General features: G+C 54.2%; 1 protein-coding gene across 10 annotated transcripts in view; it reads left to right on the forward strand.

Annotated features, from left to right (window-relative positions):
- The window catches only part of LOC105496701 (MORN repeat containing 1), a 70,621-nt gene that overhangs the window by 27,206 nt on the left and 26,016 nt on the right, over positions 1-17,399 (forward strand). For 8 of the 10 annotated variants that reach the window (XM_071067717.1, XM_071067722.1, XM_071067772.1 and 5 more), the window contains 2 exons: positions 6,350-6,473; positions 7,763-7,929. In XM_071067717.1, coding sequence (XP_070923818.1) covers positions 6,350-6,473; positions 7,763-7,929 — 291 coding nt within the window. Of the gene's footprint in view, positions 1-6,349; positions 6,474-7,762; positions 7,930-13,029; positions 17,256-17,399 lie in introns of those variants that run through there. The other 2 variants (XM_071067729.1, XM_071067782.1) reach the window with 2 other exon arrangements.

Raw genomic sequence — 17,399 nt, forward strand, 5'->3', positions numbered from 1 at the left:
CTAAAATCTCTACTAAAAATACAAAAATTAGGCATGGTGGTTCACACCTGTAATCCCAGCTGCTTGGGAGGCTGAGGCAGGAGAATTGCTTGAACCTGGGAGGCGGAGGTTGCTGTGAGCTGAGATCACACCACTGCACTCCAGCCTGGGCGACAGAGCAAGACTCTGTCTCAAAACAGACAAACAAAAGATTTGCCTATTTCTGCTTTTATTTATCTCAATTTTTGGTTCATGTGTTTTGGGGCTCTGTTATTGGGGACATATACATGTGGGATTTTTATGTGGTTTAATCAGTTGATCCCTTATCACTGTGAAATTACTTTCTTTATCTCTAGTTAACTGTCTTTACTCTTACATCTACTTTCTGTGATGTTAATATGGTCACTTTTTATTTCTTTTGACTAGCGTTAGCATGATATAGCTGTATCCATCCTTTTACTTTTAGCTTGCTTATGTTTTTTAAGTGTTCTTTTTGTAGGCAGCATATAGTCGTCTTGCTTTTTTATCCAATCTAACAATCTCTGCCTTTTAACTGAACTGTTTATACCATTCACATTTAATATGGTTATTGACACAGTAGGATTAAATTTACCATTTTACTATTTTTTAATTTGCTCCAGCTGTTTATTTCCCCTCTATATCTATTTTTATCTTTTTTGAATTGGGCATTTTTTATTATTCCATTTTATCTTCTCTGATTTTTTTTTTTCCCGAGATAAGGTCTCACTCTGTCACCCAGGCAGAAGTGCAATGGTGAAATCATAGCTCACTGCAGCCTCGACCTCCTGGGCTCAAGTGATCCTCCTGCCTCAGCCTCCTGAGCAGCTGAGACTGCAGGTGCACACCACCACGCCTGGCCGATTAAAAAAAATTTTTTTCTTGTAGAGATGAGGTATCACTGTGTTGCCCAGGCTGCTCTTAAACTCCTGGTCTCAAGCAATCCACTCACCTGGGCCTCCCAAAGTGCTGGGATTACAGGTGTGAGCCACCGCGCCTGGCCCTCTGTTAAGGGATTAATTATAACTCTTTGCTTCATTATTTGAGGGATTACTTTAGGGTTTACAATTCATGAAGTGAAAGTGGACCATCGTGAAGGGATTGGAGGAAGAGGAAGGGCTGGTCTTGCTGTGTCAGGGTAGCAGAGGTACATCTTGACTTACCAGTTACTTCCTTTCTTTTTTATTTTATTATTTTCTCCTGGCAAACTGTGACACAGTTATTTTCAAGAGCTATAATACTACCTCACGTGTAAGAACTGTACAATTGTATACCTTTTTTGCCACTCCCAGTTTTTCTGCAATTGTTTTCACACATTTCATGTTCATATATGTAATAAAATTAATAATACATTGTTATTTTTATTTAAATGGCCACTTAGGTTTTAATGTCTGCTTAATAAACAGGAAGCAGGTCTCTCCTGTTGACCCGCATTGCTGTGGCTTCTGGTTCTTCTTGCTTCTTCCTGCGGATCCATATTTCCATCTGCTCTCATTTTCCTCTGCCCGAAGGACTTAATCTTTAACATTTCTTGTAGTACGGGTTTGCTAGTAATGAATTCTTTCCGCTTTTGTATGTCTGAAAGCATCTTGATTTTAGTTTCTTTCTTTCTTTTTTTTTTTTTTTTTTTGAGTTTTGCTCTGTCACCCAGGCTGGAGTACAATGGCACCATCTCAGCTCACTGCAACCTCTGCCTCCCAGGTTCAAGCAATTCTCCTGCCTCAGCCTCCCGAATAGCTGGGATGACAGGCACCCACCACCACGCCTAGCTAATTTTTTTTTGTATTTTTAGTAGAGATAGGATTTCGCCATGTAGGCCAGGCTGGTCTCAAACTCCTGACCTCAGTTGTTTTCATTAAATTTGGAAAATTTTCAACCATTATTTCTTCCAGTAGTTTTTCTGGCACAGCCTCTCCCATGTGTTACCCATGATTGGGTTACTTGAGGTTGTCCCACTGTTCACTGGTTCCCTTCCTTTCTTCCTTCTTGTTTTTTCTTTCTTACTTTTTTTTCCCTCGATGGTTCACTTGGGATGGCTTCTACAGCTGTACAGTTGAACAACACAGGTTTGAACTGCGGGATCCACTCATACACAGGTTTTCCTCTGCCTCGGCCACCCCCAAAACAGCAAGACCAACCCCTCTTCTTCCTTCTCCTCCTCAGTCTATTCAGTGTGAAGACAAGGATGAGCTTTATGATAATCCACTTCCACTTAATAAATAGTAAATATGTTTTTTGTTTTTTGGGGTTTTTGAGATGTCTCATTCTGTCGCCCAGGCTGGAGTGCAGTGGCATGATCTCAGCTCATTGCAACCTCCACCTCCTGGGTTCAAGCAATTCTCCTGCCTCAGCCTCCCGAGTAGCTGGGATTACAGGCATGTGCCACCACGCCCGGCTAATATTTGTATATTTAGGGCCAGGCACGGTGGCTCAAGCCTGTAATCCCAGCACTTTGGGAGGCCGAGACGGGCGGATCACAAGGTCAGGAGATCAAGACCATCCTGGCTAACACGGTGAAACCCCGTCTCTACTAAAAAATACAAAAATTAGCCGGGCGAGGTGGCGGGCGCCTGTAGTCCCAGCTACTTGGGAGGCTGAGGCAGGAGAATGGCATAAACCCGGGAGGCGGAGCTTGCAGTGAGCTGAGATTGGGCTACTGCACTCCAGCCTGGGCAACAGTGAGACTCCGTCTCAAAAAAAAAAAAAAAAAAAAAAAAAATTTGTATATTTAGTAGAGATGGAGTTTCACCATATTGGCCAGGCTGGTCGCAAACTCCTGACCTCGTGATCCACTTGCCTCAGCCTTCCAAGGTGCTGGGATTACAGGCGTGAGCCACTGCGCCTGGCCTTGTTTTCTTTTACTATGATTTTCTTTCTTCTAGCTTACTTTATTTTAAGAATACAGTATTTAATAGATACAACATACAAAATACGTGTTAATCAACAGTTTCTGTTATCAGCAAGGCTTCTGGTCAACAGTATGCTATTAGAGTTAAGTCATGGGGGAGTCAGAATCGACATGTGGATTTTCAGCCGCATGGAGGGTCAGCGGCCGGCATTCCCATGTTGGCCCAGGGTCAACCGCATTTCCAGGTTCATAAATCTTTTCTTCTGCAATGTTTAACCTGTTGTGAGCAACAGCATATTTTTTTATCTCATACATTATAGTTTTCATCACCAGAAGTTTCACATCATTCTTTTTTCTTATTGATTGATTGATTGATGGAGACAGAGTCTCGCTCTGTCTCCCAGGCTGGAGTCCAGTGGCGCAATCTCGGCTCACTGCAACCTCCACCTCCCAGGTTCAAATGATTCTCCCGCTTCAGCCTCCCAAGTAGCTGGGATGACAGACATGTGCCACCACACCCAGCTAATTTTTTGTATTTTTATTAGAGATGGGGTTTCACCATGTTGGCCAGGCTGGTCTCAAACTTCTGACCTCAGGTGATCTGCCCACCTCAACCTCCCAAAGTGCTGGGATTACAGGTGCGAGCCACCGCGCCCGGCTCTTTGTTCCTTTTTTACATCTTCTGTGTCTCTATTTAACTTTAGAACATGGAATACAGTTATGATGACCATGCTTGAATGTCCTTTACTGCTGATTCTAACATCCGTGTCGGTTTTGGACAGTTTCAATGTATTTTTCTCCTTGTTATGGGCCATACTTTCCTGCATTCTTTGCATGCCTCATAATCTTTGACTGGATGCCAGACATTGTAAATTTTACCTTGTTGGGTGCTGGATATTTTTGTATTCCTGTCAATATTCTTGAGCTTTGTTCTGGGGCACAGTTCAGTGACTTGGAGACAGTTAAGTCCTCCTGGCTCTTGCGTTTATGATTTGTTGGGCAGGTCTGCTGGAGACCTGTCTGCCTCACACCAATGGTTCCCCATGACTGTAGCAAGAACCTTCTGAGAGCTTGTCCCAGCTTCCTGTGACTTCTGAGTTTTTCCAGCCTGGCCGATGAGAACAGGCACCATGCCCAGTCCTGTGTGAGGCCCAGGTCCTGGTCCCTCTTAATTCTTCGGGTGGTTCTTCCCCAGCCTTGTGGAGTTTCGTCCCAGCTGTGCTGACTGGTGCTCCGCTGAGTATTCCAGGGCCTCCTGCAGGCTGCAGGGTCCTCCCTCTACTCAGGGTCCTCTCTCTCCTCTTCGCTGCTCTGCCTTTTGAACTTTAAAACTCTGAGGCCGGGCGTGGTGGCTCAAGCCTGTAATCCCAGCACTTTGGGAGGCCGAGACGGGCAGATCACAAGGTCAGGAGATCGAGACCATCCTGGCTAACACGGTGAAACCCCGTCTCTACTAAAATACAAAAAAAAACTAGCCGGGCGTGGTGGCGGGCACCTGTAGTCCCAGCTGCTTGGGAGGCTGAGGCAGGAGAATGGCGTGAACCCGGGAGGCAGAGCTTGCAGTGAGCTGAGATCCGGCCACTGCACTCCAGCCTGGGTGACAGAGCAAGACTCCGTCTCAAAAAAAAAAAAAAAAAAACTGACTGTGTGCCTTGTTCCCCAGATTCTCTGCTCATTTTTCTCAACTGAGGGGTTTGTTGGGCTGTGCCTCAGTTTCCTCTGTCTGCAGCTCATCCTGCACGTTTTCTTAAGGCAGTGGCCACACCGTTTGTTTCCTTCTTTGAAGAATCTGTCCTGAGTTGCCTGGTGTCCGGGATCCTGGTGATCAATTTCATGGCACTTTGTCAGTGTTCTTGGTTGTTTGAACCGGGGCGTCCGTCGATCCCAGTCACTCCGTCCCCATACGGAAGTCCAGCAGGCTACGCTGGTGTTTTTACATTTCACATCTTTGCTTTCTCAGTCACGTCTCCTGCACCAGATCTTAGGCTGGGTTCCTGTTGACCTTTCCTTCTCCATGGGACCTTGACCTCAGCGTCCACATGACCAGGCCCTGGACCTGTGCCTAGTGCTAGGGGTGCAGGGTGTGATACTTCATCGGTGATGATCGGGGACAGCCTAGGCTCTGAGGCGACCCTCCACCGCCACCCCAAGTGGGAGCCCGCCTGGGCCCTGCTTTGTCCGAATAGCCCATGTTCGCTGAAGTCCAGTCACTTCCCACCTGGGAACCCATCCCAGAGCTTGGCATCCACTCTGGGGCCCTGAACTGGTCTCCTTCCTCTTCTTTTGTTTCTTTTTTTTCTTTCTTTCTTTCTTTTTTTTTTTTTTTTTTTTTTTTTTTTTTTTTGAGGCGAAGTCTCTCTCTGTCTCCCAGGCTGGAGGGCAGGGGCCGGATCCCGGCTCGCTCACTGCAGCCTCCGCCCCCTGGGTTCAAGTGATTCTCCTGCCTCAGCCTCCCAAGGAGCTGGGATGATTACAGGTGTCTGCCACCACCCTTGACTAATTTTTGTATTTTTAGTAGAGACAGGTTTCGCTGGTCTCAAACTCCTGACCTCAGGTGATCCTCCCAAAGTGCTGGAATTACGGGTGTGAGCCACCGCACCTGGCCTCCTTCCTCTTCCTCTTTGCTCCTCTCGGCACAGCCATCTTGCCTCCACCCACGGTGCCCAAGCCACTCCTCCCTGCTATCCAGCTCCCACGTGGGGTCTTCTGAGTGTGGCTGAACACCCAACTCCGCCACCTCCACCTGCCCAGCAGGGCCCAGAGCATCTGCACTCAGCAACTCAGAGGGACAATGGTGTCCACTCCTTGGGCACAGTCCTCTGGGGGCCACCTGCAGCCTGAGGTTCCCAGGAGCAATGGGGTGCAGGATGAAGCAGCTGACTCAGCAGACACTTGGTGGGCACCGGCTATGTGCCAGGCCCTGTGCTGGGTACCTTGGTGGAGGGACCATCCCCCCGGGTCAGGGTGGGAGATGGGCATGGAAGGCCTGCTCTCCACCAGGGGGATGAGAACCACGTTGGAGGCCCCGGGAGCTTGTGAGTGCCAGTGCCACCCCATGCCCCTGACCAGCCCAGGGCCTGGGTGTACCTGAGGTGAACCCCTGAGGCTGGTTGGCAAGGAGACGCCTTCTGATAGTGTGCCACCCCCAGGCTCGGGCAGAGGTGGAGCCAGGGGTCCCCGAGGCCCAGAGCTGGAGATTCAGGATCCAGGACCTGAGGCAAGGGGCACAGGGGTGTTGGGGTGAGTGTGGCCAGCACCAGAGATCCCAGGGCCGGGAAACTTCTGCAGGGCATGGGAGAGGAGCAGAGAGGCCACAGAGGGCAAGCCGCGGTACTCAGCCCCCCGGGGCCACGGCTGCCAGCAAATGTGGCCCCGCCGAGTTATAAACACAGTGTCCCAGAGGCCTGCCCCGGGCCCACAGACAAGTCTTGGTGAGCCCTGTGCCCGCGCCCCCTGCTCCTGGGTGCCTGTGAGTGTTCACTGCCTGCTCCTCTCTCCTGGAAGGCGAGAGTGGCCGGGTCCTGCAGATCTCAGCGGGCGTCAGATACGTGCAGCTGTCGGCCTATTCTGAGGTCAGCTTTTTCAAAGTGGACGGAGACAACCAAGAGACACTCATCCAGACCCCATTGTGAGTACGTGTGACACCAACGAGTTAGTTTTGAGTTTGTTTTGAGTTCATTTAGATCACATTAATTCCTTGTCCTTTTTTCCCTGGAGACCTGGGCTAAGTCCTGGTTATGACAAATGAAATATTCGATGTCTGTTCTAAGGAAACAGCTCCCTTGAATTTCAGTATCTGACCCTTTGCTGTGGTCCCTCTTGCCTTCTGAGACCGCAAGCCCCTAGTCAGAGCCCCCAGTCTCCCCCAGAAATCGGCCCCGAAGCCTCTGGGCCTGGGTCCATATCTGGAGGGGCGACGTCAGGACTCCGGCCCTCGGGTGCTCCTGGGAGGAGGGTCGGCTGCAGAGATGCTCAGGCCTCTCGATGCAGCCAGGAGGGGAACGGCCCTTACCAGCCAGGCCTAGTTGGGCGCCACTCCCCATGCACACATCCCCAGGCCTCCCAGGAAGATGCTGGACCAGGCCAGTGTGTGCACGAACCCACATGCCAACAGAGGCCTGAGCTGCAGGACTCCAGGAAGAGGCCTCACTCTAAGCCCTGCCACATGACAATCCATGCACTTTCCCGTTCACAGTCAGAACTTAGCCGTGCCCCAGGCGACCAGACCTGAGTGTACCGCCACAGCTCTGACACTCCCTTTTCCCACCAGCCCTTCTCCAGAGTTAAGGACAGTCTGACATTTGCAGTAAACTTGGACCCACTGTGAAAGTCAGAATGCACCCAAGAGGTGATGCTGCTGGAGTTGTCATAAAGAATAATGGGGGCCGGGTGCGGTGGCTCAAGCCTGTAATCCCAGCACTTTGGGAGGCCGAGACGGGCGGATCACAAGGTCAGGAGATCGAGACCATCCTGGCTAACACGGTGAAACCCCGTCTCTACTAAAAATAGAAAAAAATTAGCCGGGCGTGGTAGCGGGCGCCTCTAGTCCCAGCTACTCGGGAGGCTGAGGCAGGAGAATGGCGTGAACCCAGGAGGCGGAGCTTGTAGTGAGCCGAGATCGCGCCACTGCACTCCAGCCTGGGTGACAGAGCAAGACTCCGTCTCAAAAAAAAAAAAGAATAGTGGGGGCGGCAGGCAGCTCTTCCTTCACGCTGAGACCTGCTATCTGGCTAGGCCCTTTTTCTCTCTGGGCCTCTGTTGATCCCATCCCAGCAGGAGACCTCCCAGAGAGGCTGAGTAGCACTCCCTGGACTCAGTGTAGGCAAGTCCCTGGGTCCAGGGCACGGAGCACGCTGTCTGCCTGCACCCTAGCTTGGTGTGGGGTGAGCAGAGCCAAGCTGCCCCATTCCTTTGCAGTGGGTTCGAATGCATCCCTTATCCTGTGTCCAGCCCCGCAGCTGGGGCGCCGGGGCCCAGAGCTGCCAAGAGAGGTGCAGAAGCCGACGTACCCCTGCCCAGGAGAGACCTGGAGCTGGATTTGGGTGCCCTCTGTGGCCAGGAGGGCACCCCCGGTGGCCTGCTTGGTAAGTGGAGCTCACAAACCAGTTGGGGGTTGGGGGTGGGTGGGCCCAGGCCCAGCAGTCAAGGGAATGTGCGGTCATGGGGACCCAGAACCAGGCCAGAGCAGGAGCAAGCCGTACCCAGGGTCAGTCGTCACACGTGGGTGAAAGGAGGCAGGGCCAGGCAGCCGCATCCCCAGACAAGCAGTCCCGGGGGGCTGCGGAGGCTCAAGCCGATTGTTCGTCTCCCCTGAGCCTGGCAGGGGCTCAGCCTCGTAGGGTCCTCAGGGCAGAATTTCTGGGTCTCCCTGGCTGAGGGCAGCAGACTCACCCAGGCCTTGAGGCCAGTGGCCAGCCTGGACACGGCCCCAGCCACTCTTGCCACCTGGTAGCCCCCACAGTGGCCGCTGGCCGTGGCTCTGAGGGGCCGCGGCGCCCACTGCTCTCTCAAGGTCTGGGTTTCCTGCTGCTGCACTTCTGCATGGGTGGCCTCACGTTTCCTCGTGGAGATGAGGCCTAGGTGCTCCGACAGAACCCCCAGCCCCCAACTCTGCCCCCCAGGCTGGGGCCAGTGAGAACGGCACTTCCACAGAATGTGTGGCCTAGACTTCACACGGATCATTCCAGAGTTACTCATGGATTTGAGTCAAAGCTTAATCCCTCCCGTGCAACGCGATGTGCCTGTCAAACCCTCCCATGCGGTGCAGTGTGCGCGTCAAACCCTCCAGTGCAGTGCGGTGTACACGTCAAACCCTCCCGTGCAGTGCAGTGTGTGCGTCAAACCCTCCAGTGCAGTGCAGTGTGCGCCTTAAACTCTCCCGTGCAGTGCGGTGTGCGCGTCAAACCCTCCAGTGCAGTGCGGTGTGCCCATCAAACCCTCCAGTGCAGTGCGATGTACACGTCAAACCCTCCCGTGCAGTGCAGTGTGTGCGTCAAACCCTCCCGTGCAGTGCAGTGTGCGCGTCAAACCCTCCAGTGCAGTGAACCGTGTGCATGTCAAACCCTCCCGTGCAGTGCAGTGTGCGCGTTAAACTCTCCCATGCAGCGCGGTGTGCGCGTCAAACCCTCCCTTACAGCGTGGTGTGCGCGTCAAACCCTCCCGTACAGTGTGGTGTGCGCATCAAACCCTCCCATGCAGTGAACCATGTGCACGTCAAATCCTCCTGTGCAGTGCAGTGTGCATGTCCCATGCAGCACGGTGTGCGTGTCAAACCCTCCCATGCAGCACGGTGTGCGTGTCAAACCCTCCCATGCAGCACGGTGTGCGTGTCAAACCCTCCTGTGCAGTGCAGTGTGCGTGTCCCATGCAGCGAGCGGTGTGCACGTCAAACCCTCCCGTGCAGCACGGTGTGCGTCTCAGTGCCAGAGTGAGGGAACAGTCTTAACAGCGTTGGGAGGCCCTGGGGTGCTGCCAGCCACCGGGTCCTTCTTGCCACAGCCCTGCACCCCAAGGCTCAGTAAACGGGGATCGGGCATGGGGGTCCCCACTGTACAAATGCCTGGCACTTTGAGTTTGGGGGCCTTTGAAGAGGGCCCAGCTGACAACTGAGGTCCCCGGCCCCTAGAGCTGGAATCTGAGCCTGGAGTGCTGCTTGGGGAGGACACAGGCTGCAGGTTCCTGGGTCGAGGAGCACAGGGCAGATCTGAGAGGCTGTGGTGAGCCCAGATTCACAACTTAGCGTGGGTGGGCTGTGCGCCGCCACCTTCCACATGCAGGTAAATGTCCCAGGTTTGATGAGATGCCCCGAATCATCCCCAAATGCGCCTCATATGCCAGCCCTTGTCACCTGCCTTGGCCGATGCGAGCTCAGTCCCTGCCATGTCTCTGCCCGGCCCTGCCCACCACACGCAGCCCCAAGTCCCCTGGAGGCTGTCTCCAGGATTTGCACAGATGGCACCACCACCGCCTCCCCAAATTCTGAGGCCTCTCCACTCTAGACCTGAGCCCCACCTGCCACCCCTGAGTCCTCACAGTCTCCTGACCCGGCTGTCCCACTCGGGGGAGCCCCAATTCCGACCCTCCAGGCCCCTGGGGTGGGCAGGCAGGGCCAGCCCCTCCCAAGCCGGAGTCTGGTGAGCCTTGGTCTGGACCCCCCTTTCCTGTCCCTTCAGCCAGCCTAGCAGGCCCCAAAGCCTCCCTCACATCTTCCTGCCCAGGTGTGCCTGTCCCAAGGGTGCCCCAGACCTCAGCACAGCCAGCCACACTGCCTCGGGCTCAGCTCAGCTCCAGGCTCTCCTGCAGCGAGGCAGGGCTGAGGGGTGTGGTTGGCAGGCTGTGCCTGCACCTCTCTCCCAGGCACTGTGTGGCCTGTGACCCTGCTGGTCACTGTCTGCAGCAGCCCCTCTCAGCAGCCAGCACTCTTGGCCGGTCACTTGGCCCCAAGTTCTCCCTGAGGATCCGTGACTCACACAGCTTAAGTGGGAGGAAGCAGCAGCGAAATGGCCCTCGCCGTCCTGGGAAGAGCCTCCGCCACCGGGGCCACCTTCCATGCCTGTGCCCCTGCCCCCGGAAACCTCACCCAGCTGGTGGCCAGAGCCTCAGAGCCTCGGGGGTCTGCTTGTAGGGAGCTCATTCTTCTAGGATCAGATGAGGCTCCGTCAAACAACGGCTGTGAGCAGAGCAGCAAGCCCGGCGTCATTCTTCATATAAAAGAGCATGCGGGCATCCCAGGTGGGACAGCAGGGCCCGGCGCCTCCACGGGAGGCCAAGGCGGCCAAGCCTCGGGCCAGCAGGGCCACGGGGGGTCCAGCCCGCGCCCCCTCGTCTGCCTTTACCTCAGTTTATAGAAGCAGTTTTATGCCGCATAGGTGGAATAGCTCTCATATTTCTGCGTAAAAATACTTACTGGGCGCCACGCCTTCTACTTGGAGAGATTTTCGGAGCCAAGGTCTCAATTAAAACCAGCCTTGTGCCTGCATCGCACCCTACCCCGCGCGGGCCCCTGCACCAGCCCCACTGCCTGGGTCTGGGGGCCCCCCCAACTCTCAGCCCGGCCCAGGCTATTTCTGGCTTGACGATGATGTGAGTGTCCAGCCATAAATTATCCAGCACAAAAGAAATGTCCCTTGGGAAACCTAGAGGTACATGCTTTTGTTTTTGTAAGACCTGCTGGGGCTTGAACCCCAGACATTTGGAGTTTGGTGCCAAGCTCTGCCTAGGGCTCATGGGTGCATCCAAGACCAACCCTGGGAGGCTGGGCTGCTGCTTTCACACTGATGTGAAACTAAACGTCTCTGTGCCTCAGTTTCCTCATCTATAAAGGGAGGGTAACAGCAGTGTCCACCCCAAGGACGGATGACTGAGTACACATGCTGGCCTCCACTCCGACCTGTGCAGGGGCACCCTGGAGGGGAGGAGCCTGGCCTGGGGTCTGGTGCAGTCAAGTCCATGCTGAGAAGAGGAGGGGGAGGCCAGAGTCAGGGAGGGGCTCTCCAGTAGGCTCCTACTTCCTTTCCGTCACCCAGGCTGGAGTGCAATGGCGTGATCTCAGCTCACTGCAGCCTCCACCTCCCAGGCTCAGGCGATCCTCCCGGCTCAGCCTCCAGAGTAGCTGGGACCACAGGCACGAGCCACCATGCCTGGCTAATATTTTGTATTTTTTTGTAGAGACAGGGCCTCGCCATGTTGCCCAGGCTGGTCTCAAACTCCTGAGTCCAAGCGATCCTCCCGCCTCAGCCTCCCGAAGTGCTGGGATCACAGGCTGCTTTCACTTTCCTTTTCTTAAAACTGGAGAACTCCCTCGCGGGAAGGGGCGGGTCGGGCATGTGTCCGACGGTCGGCAGGGTCCTTGCTTTGTCTGTCTCCTGTCTCAGCGACTGGGCCAAGGACCCAGCAGGACTCATGGGTGCATCCAAGACCAACCCTGGGAGGCTGGGCTGCTGCTTTCACACTGATGTGAAACTAAACCTCTCTGTGCCTCAGTTTCCTCATCTATAAAGCACCACACCCGACTAATTTTTGTATTTTTAGTAGAGATGGGGTTTTGCCATGTTGGCCAGGATGGTCTCGAACTCCTGGCCTCACGTGACCTGCTCGCCTTGGCCCCTCAAAGTGCTGGGATCACAGGCATGAGCCACCATCCCAGCCTCTTTAGTCTTTATCTTCCCTTCTTTATGTAATCCATAATGCCATTTAGGACTGATTGATCGGGCTTGCTGCTTCCAGACCCCTTCATTCCATGCAGCAGTTGACACAAACTTTTCTTCCCAATTCCCATCTCCCGTTGAAAGTCTGCCCCCAACATGTGGCCTTCACAGCACCCTAGGACATGGTGGGTTCTCCCTGCCCCAGGACAGCAGGGTGCTGGGCAGAGGGCCCCACTCAGTACCTGGAGCCCAACCAGGCCCCCACCACAGCCCTCAGGCCCTAGGGGATTGGGGACGCTGGCCAGGAGCCCTACAGAGGAAACGGAGTCATTTCGAAGTTTCAGTTCCAGCCGGGACAGCATTCATCCCCAAGTAGGAGAAAACTAAAATAATGATGGCTTAGACAAGAGTAGTCCTGGCCGGGAGGCTAGAGGTATCAGCCCCACTGTGTCAGGAACCCAGCTCTGTCTACCTGGGCCTACCAGCATCACCCCGAGGTCTGGGGCAGCTCCCGGAGCCCCCTCCCTCAGTCAGCAACCCCTGCTCAGGCCTGGAAGGGGAAGCCAATTCCAGACAGGCCCAGGCCCAGCCACAGGGAGGCCCCAGAATCAAGGAAGACCTCACAACCAGCCAGCGGGGACCAGGGGCTGGCTTTAGCCATCGTCCTGAAAGAAAACAAAAGGTGCCGTTCTGAGGCTGTCCCGCGTGTCCAGGGAAAATACACCAGGAATCATTTCCTTGTAAGCGTGAACTTCACATTCTCAAAAAAAACAAACCAAAGTCCCTTGCTCACACTCGTCCCTGGCCCGGTCACAGCGCTGCTTGCTTGGCTCCCAGACGGGCGTCCTTCCCTCTGGCCAGACCCTTGCCAACGGGTGGGCCACGTTGAAGCCTCTGGCCTGGCCTGCAGTGCGTCCTGGGGCCGCGTGCAGCTGTGCTGGTCCCAGCCTCAAGTTTCCGTCTCTGTGCTTACCTGGGAGAGGGCCGGGGACCACGGGATGCAGGATGCCCAGTGAGACCCCTGTCCCGTGGCTGCAGAGATGGCACCTGTGGAAACGTGCCCACCCCACACCAACCATGGCACGCCTTCCAGCCACCAAGCAGGATCTCCCACGCGGACGGCCACTCATGTGCGGGGCAGAGACGCCAGGCCAGAGAGCTTCAGGCCAGAAGATAATCCAACATGAGGCCTGAAGGAAACTCGGGCCAGAAAATCTCCAGGGTACCTGCCTGCCAAAGTCCCTTCCGAGGACTCCCCTGAGCCAGTGGCTGAGACACGTGCATCCGTGGCGGAAGCTCCAGGTCTGGGCAGCCCTCTCCCCGCAGTCACAGACTACGCACACTAGGAACACCTACCTGCAACAAAGCCCGGCCACAGCCAGAGAGCAGGATGGCTCTCGCCAGGCCCCTTGGGTTGCTCCCCGCCGCTGACCCCCTGCTGCGTGGCACAGGCTTCCCCATGGCCCTGCCACTTTGGCTTCCTCCCGGCAGGCCATGTGCTTAGGATGAGACATGGCTGCTTTTAGCAAACAACACTAGGGTGACTTCAGTCCAGCCAAGATGACTTCTCACTCACATCAGAGCTCAAGAGGGAGAGGTGACCTCCCTCCCCAGCCACTGGGGACCCCAGTTCCTGTTACCTGTTCTGCCACTGTCATCTTTCTGCACCACCTCATGGTCCTGGATGGCTGCACAGGCTCTAGCCATTATGCCCCTATTCCAGCTAGCAGAAAGGGGGAAGCATAAGTGGCAAGGAGAAGGGCCCTCCCCTTCTTTTTTTTTTAATTGCTCTATGCATTTATTATTAGCTATTATTATTGCAGAACAAGGGGACAAAAAGCTCACAAACACTCTACACAATTTCATAAGACACATTGCAGGGGAAAAAGTGACTGAGATGGATCAACAGTATGCTAGGGTGTTGATGGACGCATTCATCGGGGAGGTGGACCTCTAATTCCTGGTGGAGGGGGCCTCATTCCTGGAGGGGGCATGCCTTCCGGCATCCCTCAAGCAGGGGGAAGCCCAATTGGTAGGCCTGTGGGTGGCCTCATACCAGGTTCAGAAGCACCACGTTTTAACTGTGGACATCAGATGTGGTGGAACGGCAATCATGACCGTGGGCCAGAGGAGCAAGATGCTGCTGCACGTGGACCGCAGAATGAGACGTATCCTACAAGATGGCGGAGTCTTCACTGGCACCTTTAAGGCTTTTGATAAGCGTGTGAATTTGACCCCTGTGATTGTGAGAGTTCAGAAAGATGAAACCAACGAATGCGAAGCGACCAGAACGTGAAGAAAAGCGGGGTTAGGGCCCTCCCCTTCTAAAGAAACTTCCTGGAGGCGCCACCCTCACTGCCATTGCTCAGAACTTGGTTACACGGCCCGGCCACACCAGGCCACACAGCCAGACGAGGCCACACAGAGACAAGCAGCGCAGCAAAGACTCTGTTACCAGAGGAGGAGGGGAGAATGGCTCTTTGCCAAATGGCTCGTCACGAACGACCCCTGCTGGGTCCCCACAGGTGCACCAACCGACTTGAAAGTCCTGGAGAGGGCTGGCAGGCAGGGACCTGAGTCTCCAGTCACCCCTGCAGGAGGAGCCCAGGGACCCTCACTCGCTTCTCTGGTAAGGAATTGGGTGGGGTGCCCTGCCATGACCCTGAAACAGCCTTTAGTCTCACCCTCCATCTCCACAGACTCTACGCCTGCCGCTTTTGCAGTGAAAGCCCAGTGCTAGGGGTGAGTGTGTGGGGAGCGTGGGAGACGGGCGCTGACCCGGCCATCCTGGGCAGCTGTGCTCAAGCAGCACCCCCGCCAGTCCCAGCTGGACTTTGCCTAGCAGGACACCCGACAGGCCTCACTGTGGCCTCTGCCCCGGGGGGTCGTGCATGGGGAGCTGGGCCGGCCCGAACAGTGGGATGTGCTGCCTCCCCGCGCTGCTCCACCTGCCACAAACACAAACTGGAATGTTCTCAGCCACCTCCAGACTTCACAGCCTCTGGGCTTTGGGGCACAGAGGTCGGGCTGCCCTGGGGAAAGGAGGGAGAGAAGGAGGGCTTTGAGAGAGCACGGACATGAGTCAGACCTGAAATCAAGCCAAGCCAAGCCGCCTCACGTTTTAAAGCAATTGCCAGTGTCTCAGCATGTTCTGAAGCTCAGGGCGACAGCCAGGGGCCGATAAACACCTGCCACAGATGCCCAGCACACCTATGTCACCCCCGTGCCACCCCTGAGGTCTCTGGGCTGAAGGAAACAGAAGGCCCTGGAAGGCACCTCCTGCTGGGTCAAGGCCACTGGGGTCTCCCAGGAGCACCTCCAGCCCTGCCCCTCATGCCCATGTTGTGGGGAGCACAGGCCTTGCTCCACTGTCTGTGGAGGAGGCTGGAAATTCAGCCCAACTGTGCCCACCCCAGGGACAGGCTTCCCGGGAGCTCACACTCGCCCCCAACAAACTGACGTGGACTCGGGGTCCCAGGCATCTTTCCTCGAAGACCCGACAGCAGCCGGGAACAAACCCTCCAGAAACCTGCCTTTCACTCATAGCAATAAGTTGACAAAGAGGGCAAATCCTTTCTCTTTCTGGAGGCCTAATGTCAGTGATACATAATTGCACATCACAGTATTTTATTATTTTGTTGATATGAAATGTTTCAGTTGTTTAGTTGTTTTTAACTTTCAAATAAGGATTTGCATTTCGTTGAGAAGAAAAGACGATTTCCAAGGCGTGGACTATTGCCAGATACTCTAAACCCTATTTTGGTTAAATTACAGCACCCAGATTTTAGTAACAAAGCACATTGATTTTATATTCAAAGGATTTTTATATTTAGTCTCTTAACCTTTTGTAATTCCCACCCACAGCTTGCAGCGCAGAACCCTTTTGTGTCCCTTGTTGTCAGTGGGGTGTCTGCCTGGGCCCCGTAATTTGGGCCATTGAGTTGGAGTGCAGGTGCTGCCCATGGCGGGTGGACACGGTCAGGCCGGCTGGGCCCCAGTGCCTCAAACGATCCCCTGGGAATTGGATTTGGGAACGTAGAGAGGCTGCAGGCGTGAGAGGACGTCAGGTTGCTTTTCTTTTCTTCTTCTTTTTTTTTTTTTTTTTTGGTTTAATGCACAAAACCCTCCCAGTGAATATTTTCAACAGATCTGAGTGGTTTCTCTTTTTCATGTGTTGGACAAATGGTTTTGAGTATTCATCAGATGGGATCTATGAAGAATCAATCATTATTGTAAGATGATTTTAAAAATCAAGGTGCCCTCTGCCACTAATTCAATCTTGCCAGTAAAAGTGTCTGAATGTGCAGCAGAGAATTTCAGGAAATTTCATTGCCTCATGGGGTGATAACAGCTTTAAATATTAATTGTCTATGGTTAATTATGGCAGAGTAGCATGAAAGAGCCATATTTTTAAAGGAATGTTTGTGCTATAAATTCTTTTTCTAGGAATCACATCATATAGAGGGACTGTCCCAGAAAAATACAGTATAAAAAGATATCATGTTGCTTCCAATGCCAGAACAGTGGATGAAAATGGAAATGAACTCAGACTTCGGGGTGTGCGTCTGTCTAAAACTAAGCAGGGATGTTGGAGGGGCAAGTTAATTCTCTGCCTTCAGGCAGGCGTGTGGGAGCCGAGGGGCTCTTTGGCTGGCAGGCGGGTGGAGCACCCCTCCCTTGGGGTTAAGCAGCCTCTTTGGAGGTGGCTGCTCTTTTGGGTAAAAGCTTAAGCTTTCAGGTTCCCTCCTCCTCCACAGGTCCTTTTCTCTTCTCCCAGGTTCCTTCCTGTTCTTCCCTCCCCTTCCCGCCTGGAACAATTCAGTCCTAAAGCCATCAAGTCCTGCCAAGTGAGGTAGCCATTGGGGTCTCAGAGCTGTGTCTGGGTGTTGGGCCCAATGGAGCAGGGAAGCCCCCAAGCACGGGGCCTGAGGGGGTGATGGAGGCAGCGTCCATGGGGTATCCCTGCGCTGAGGGGTGCAGCAGGGCCTACAGACACAAAGAAGGGGGGACAAGAAGGAACCCATGGCCGGGCGTGGTGGCTCACGCCTGTAATCCCAGCACTTTGGGAGGCCGAGGTGGGCGGATCACAAGGTCAGGAGATCGAGACCATGGTGAAACCCCGTCTCTACTAAAAATGGAAAAAATTAGCCGGGCGCAGGGGCGGGCGCCTGTAGTCCCAGCTACTCGGGAGGCTGAGGCAGGAGAATGGCATGAACCCGGGAGGCGGAGCTTGCAGTGAGCCGAGATTGCGCCACTGCACTCCAGCCTGGGCGACAGAGCGAGACTCCGTCTCAAAAAAAAAAAAAAAAAAAAAAAGAAGGAACCCGTGGGCTTGCATTCAGGGGTGTGAACTGGGGGTTTGCATCATAGAGAGGAAAGTGAACCTGTGCGTTTGTGTGCATGTCTGT

The sequence above is a fragment of the Macaca nemestrina genome, chromosome 1 (genome assembly GCF_043159975.1).
Source record: "Macaca nemestrina isolate mMacNem1 chromosome 1, mMacNem.hap1, whole genome shotgun sequence".
Lineage (NCBI taxonomy): Eukaryota > Metazoa > Chordata > Mammalia > Primates > Cercopithecidae > Macaca > Macaca nemestrina.